General features: G+C 40.0%; 1 protein-coding gene across 3 annotated transcripts in view; it reads left to right on the forward strand.

Moving 5' to 3' along the window:
- The first annotated feature begins 1,013 nt into the window (after positions 1 to 1,013).
- Positions 1,014 to 5,040, forward strand: part of LOC111397471 (serine/threonine-protein kinase MPS1-like) — a 9,102-nt gene continuing 5,075 nt past the window's right edge. For 2 of the 3 annotated variants that reach the window (XM_023024415.1, XM_023024416.1), the window contains exon 1: positions 1,014 to 1,340. In XM_023024415.1, coding sequence (XP_022880183.1) covers positions 1,124 to 1,340 — 217 coding nt within the window. In that variant the 5' untranslated portion in view covers positions 1,014 to 1,123. The remainder of the gene's footprint in view (positions 1,341 to 5,040) is intronic. The other variant, XM_023024417.1, reaches the window with a different exon arrangement.

A 5,040-nucleotide genomic window follows, 5' to 3' on the forward strand; every position in this document is an offset into this window, starting at 1 on the left:
TTATAAACATAAACAAAATTAAATAAAAATACGTAACTCTAAATTGATCCACTAGTTTTTATTTTCATTTGTGCTTAATTAGAATTCTAATAGATATAGAAAAATACACGAGTATAATTATAGGTGATGGTGGCCCTAAATGTGGAATCATATTGGATTTCGAAAATGCAAAATAGAATCAGATACAGTTTCATCAGTTAATCAATAAATAAGAATAATAGTAGCCAACAAAGTTAGTCAAATTTAGCTTGCTTAATCGAACTTTCTTCTTTTTTCTTTCGTTAGCCTTTGTTATTTGTAGCATTCTAGTACTCAGAATTTCAATAGACAAATAATTTATTTCATATTAATTTAGCCCCCATTTGGCTCCCATTTTGTAGAGTTGAAAATTGGTAGGATAGTTTTTTTGAAAAATAAGTGGTTGAAAAAGAAGGAAAATTTTTCGATTTACGTGTGATATTATTTTATAAAAAAACTGTGTGGTTGAAAATATGATAGAGAAAAATGTAATGTAATGTAATAGAAATTAATGGGGCCAAACGAGGACATAATATTCAATCAGTTTAGCTTTGTTCTTATTTCACTCATTTGGTTTAAGAGTTTATGATTTTAGGGATTGGACGAATCTATAATGATAGGGATGTATTAAAAGTGGGATGAATATATAAAATTCATGTGAATATATAGTTTTTAAATTAATGAATTTAATAAGGATACGATTGGAATATGATGTGGATGTAAATAATATTTTTTTAAATTTTATTAGAAATGAACTAATAGTGGGATGTGCTTATAAAAAATGTGGATGGAAATAACAGTACCCTTTACATAAAGATAAATTCTTGATAATTGAATTATTTAAAATTTATATTATTTCCATACAAATTTTATACTTGTAGTCAAACTCACTCTAAATGGTATGCAAGACTAATTGCAATATGGGCTTTCAAGGCCCTTTAACTATTACCGGACCAAGCCCAATATAATATTCTTCATCATAAGCAAATCAATGAGCGCCAAACTCTCATTTCAAATCTCTCTCTCACTCACACACACTTCTTCAATGGAAAATTTTCATTAGGATTTGGGAAATAACAAGCGGAGATGCCGAAGAGATTAATCGATGGAAGGGGAGCCTGACCTTCAAGCCCCGCCGGCCGGAGAAACATTTACCAGTTTGAATCTGAGCCGTCCGATCAACATCAACCCGGATTCTATCAATCTCAGCCGTACGTTCAACACTACCTCCACCTGCACCTCAGCGACGTCGTGTTCGTCCTCCTCACCTCCGGACTTGGTCCGGCATGTTCAAGCCGCCTTCAAACGCCACCGCCCCCTCGGTATATTAATATCCCGTGTTTGTTCTTAATTGTTGTTTATTTCAAATAGGTTGGACCTTGTGCATTTAGTCTAGTACCCTGCTCTGGGATCTTTTCCTTCTCAGATCTGTAGTAAATTTGAATTAGTCAATTGGTTGTGCACTGTGACTTAGCTTTGGTTAATTAAAGATTTCTAGTTAGGGATTTTAGATTAGCTGTCTCTTTTTCGCTTTTACTGAATTTGTAAACGATAAAATGGACGTTGTTTTGGGCAGTAAAGTTTTTAATTTTTGTTCGAATGGTGATATCTTGTGGTTCATTGCTTAATTGCTAAGAATTTACAAGCACAACTNGGGTGAAGAGAATTAAAGATCCACAAAATCACCATGGAGTTGCACTTGATCCACGCAGATTCCTCCGGTGAGCCAGATGTTGGATGCTTGACAGATCCATCCATAAAGCTAAACTTACTTTTGGCTTGTAAAGCGTTAGTCATTGCTCGACGCCATGTGGGGTAATTTTCTTCCCTGAGCAAACAGGTCACTAGTGCTGCACATGGATTGTCGGAGGCATGGAGGAGATAAGGTGATGAAACATCAAAGCTGGTTTGGTTGCTATTGGAGTGGTTGCCTGAAGCATTGGAAGCCATGGCCAGAGGACTCTCTTCGGCCATAGAAAAGAGAAAAAAAAAATTGTCCTAGGGTTCTACTGCTCCGATACCATGATAAAATAAGGAGAAGCAAAAGGCTGAATTTTATTATGACCAAAACGGTGATTACACATACTGTGAAAATGGATATATATATTGTGAAAGTCTACAGCAAGATTTATGCTAATTGACATTGTTGTGCTAAAATAGAATAAATAACAAAGTGACAGGTGTAAATATGGAGAGAAAATATTGCTGAAATATTCTGTCTGTTGCTGGAAATATTCTAATACCGTCCAATACGCCCCCTCAAGTTGGAGCATGGAGATCACGAATGCCCAACTTGCCAACTAGGAAATGGAACTGGATGTTTCCAAGGGCTTTGGTGAAAAGGTCAGCTAGCTGGCAATTAGAGGAGACATGCAATGTAGTGATGGAGCCAGATTTGATGCAGTCACTAATGAAGTGACAATCAATCTCGATATGTTTAGTGCGTTCGTGATGAACTGGGTTAGCAGCAATGTGCAAGGCAGCACGATTGTCCCAGTGAAGTTGAGCTGGTAAAGGGGTGGAAACCGTAATCCTGAAGTAAGGTGTGAAGCCAAATGAGCTCACAAGCAGTGGTGGCCATGGACAGATATTCAGCCTCAGCTGAAGAGCGAGAGACAGTAGTTTGCTTCTTGGTTTTCCAAGAAATGGGAGAACACCCAAGGAAGATAAGATAGCCAGTAATTGAAGGGCGTGTAAAGGGGCAACCTGCCAGTCCGAATCACAGTAAGCATGGAGTTGCAAATCAGAGTTGGAGGGGAGAAAAATGCCTTGACCCGGAGTAGATTTGAGGTAGCGTAGGACTGGAAGAGCTGCCAACCAATGTCTATGTCTAGGTTGGTTCATGAACTGGGAAAGAATATGGACTGAATAGCAAAGCTCCGGTCTAGTGATTGTCAAGTAAATGAGCTTTCCAACGAGGCGATGATAAGCGGATGGATTATCGAGAAGAGCACTATTGTCCAATGCCAATTTGTGATGTTGCTCCATAGGAAATGGCACCGGCTTAGAACCAACCAAGCCGGCTTCTTGTAGAATGTCCAACGTGTATTTACGTTGGGATAAGACAATGCCGTTAGGGGATCGAGCCACCTCTAAACCAAGGAAATATTTCAGGGGGCCAAAGGTCTTTAACGCGAAACCAGGTATTCAAATATTCTTTGAGGGCAGCGGTGTGAGCATTGTTGTTGCTAGCAATAATAACATCGTCCACATGCACAAGTAGGGCAGTGAAGGAGTCACCCGTGCGATGCAAGAAAAGGGAAGTGTCCGCCCTGGATTGGGTGAAGCCAAAACGGATTGGAGAATTTAGCAAACCACTGGCGAGATGCCTGTTTCAAACCATAAATGGATTTATGTAGGCGACACATCCGATTATAATTAGAAGATAAGTACCCAGGAGGCAGTGTCATATAGACCTCCTCATCAAGGTCGCCATGTAAAAATGCATTGTGGACGTCAAGTTGGTGCAATGCCCATGATTTTGCAACCGCAACAGCTAACAAGGTCCTGACAGTGGTAAGTTTGGCGATCGGCGCAAAGGTTTCAGTATAGTCTAGCCCCTCAACCTGTGTATAACCTTTGGCGACCAAGCGAGCCTTGTAACGTTCAACGGATCCATCGGAATGATACTTTATCTTGTAAACCCACCGCGATCCAATGGCCTTTTTGCCAGGGGTTAAGGGCTCCAAAGTCCATGTATAGTTTTGCTCAAGTGCTTCCAATTCCTATTTCATTGCGTCCTGCTAATGAACGTCCTGAATGGCCTGTTTATAGGACCGCGGCTCATCATGTTGAGTGATGGCCACAAGAAAACTGGTATGCGGTGGAGAAAACTTTAAATAAGAAAGAAAGTTACTCAAAGGGTAGGACGTACCTGAGGAAGCATTGTTGGAAGAGGCTGGAGAGGCCCTATTATTCTCCGGCAAGTCAACATGAAAGTCTCGAAAGTGAGATGGCAACTTAGAGGGACGTTGAGTTGGTATGGTGTGAGGCTGATCAGCAAGGAGAGTATTTGGTAAGTTGCTGGTCAGCGGAGCCGGATCGGTATCAATGGAATGGTCAGAGGTTATGATATCGGAGAGATGGTGCATGGATTCCGTTGTGGTGAGGGGAGTGAGTGACGTGGTTTCATGATCAAGGGCAGGCAAAGGTATGGGTGTGGTCATTGATGGTATACGATCTGGAGGACGAGATGAGGACTTTTCTTGGAAAGGGAAAATGTGCTCATAAAACGTCAAGTCCCGGGTGGTGAAGACTCTATGTGAGGTTAAATCATACACTTTGTACCCTTTTTGACCATGAGGGTAACCAATAAAAATGCAAGCAGATGCACGTTCCTGAAACTTATCTTTTGATCGAGGGACGATGGAGGCATAGCAAAGACACCCAAAAACACGAAGATGGGAATAATTCGGCTTTTGAGAAAACAAAAGTTCATAAGGACTCTTTCCAGATAAAAGTGGTGTGGGAGTATAATTGATTAAGTAAACTGCCGTTAAGATGCATTCTCCCCAAAATTTAATCGGTAAATTAGCTTGAAATCGTAAGGCCCTGGCAGCTTCGAGTATATGTCTATGTTTACGCTCAACCACCCCATTTTGTTGAGGCGTGGCAACACAAGAAAATTGAGTTAAAATACCATTTTGTTGGCAGAAAAGTTGAAAATTATGGTTTGTGAATTCAGTTCCGTTGTTGCTACGAATTTGTTTAATGGCCTTCCCGAATAGTTTATCTATCATGGCTATGAAGGAAGTCAACCTACTATAGACTTCGGCCTTGGTTTTGATCAAATAAACCCAATTGGATCTAGTGTAATCATCTACAATGCTCAAAAAATAATTGGCACCAGATAGAGACGTGGCATGATATGGTCCTCAAACATCACAGTGAATTAATTCAAAAGATTCAATCGTTTTAATAGAACTAGTAGAGAAAGGTTTATGAGTTTGCTTTGCTCGATGACAAGGATCACAACAATTATTGAATGAAGTAATAGAAGATAAACCTAAATCGCTAAGGAGA

Source organism: Olea europaea, chromosome 7 (assembly GCF_002742605.1).
Source record: "Olea europaea var. sylvestris chromosome 7, O_europaea_v1, whole genome shotgun sequence".
Lineage (NCBI taxonomy): Eukaryota > Viridiplantae > Streptophyta > Magnoliopsida > Lamiales > Oleaceae > Olea > Olea europaea.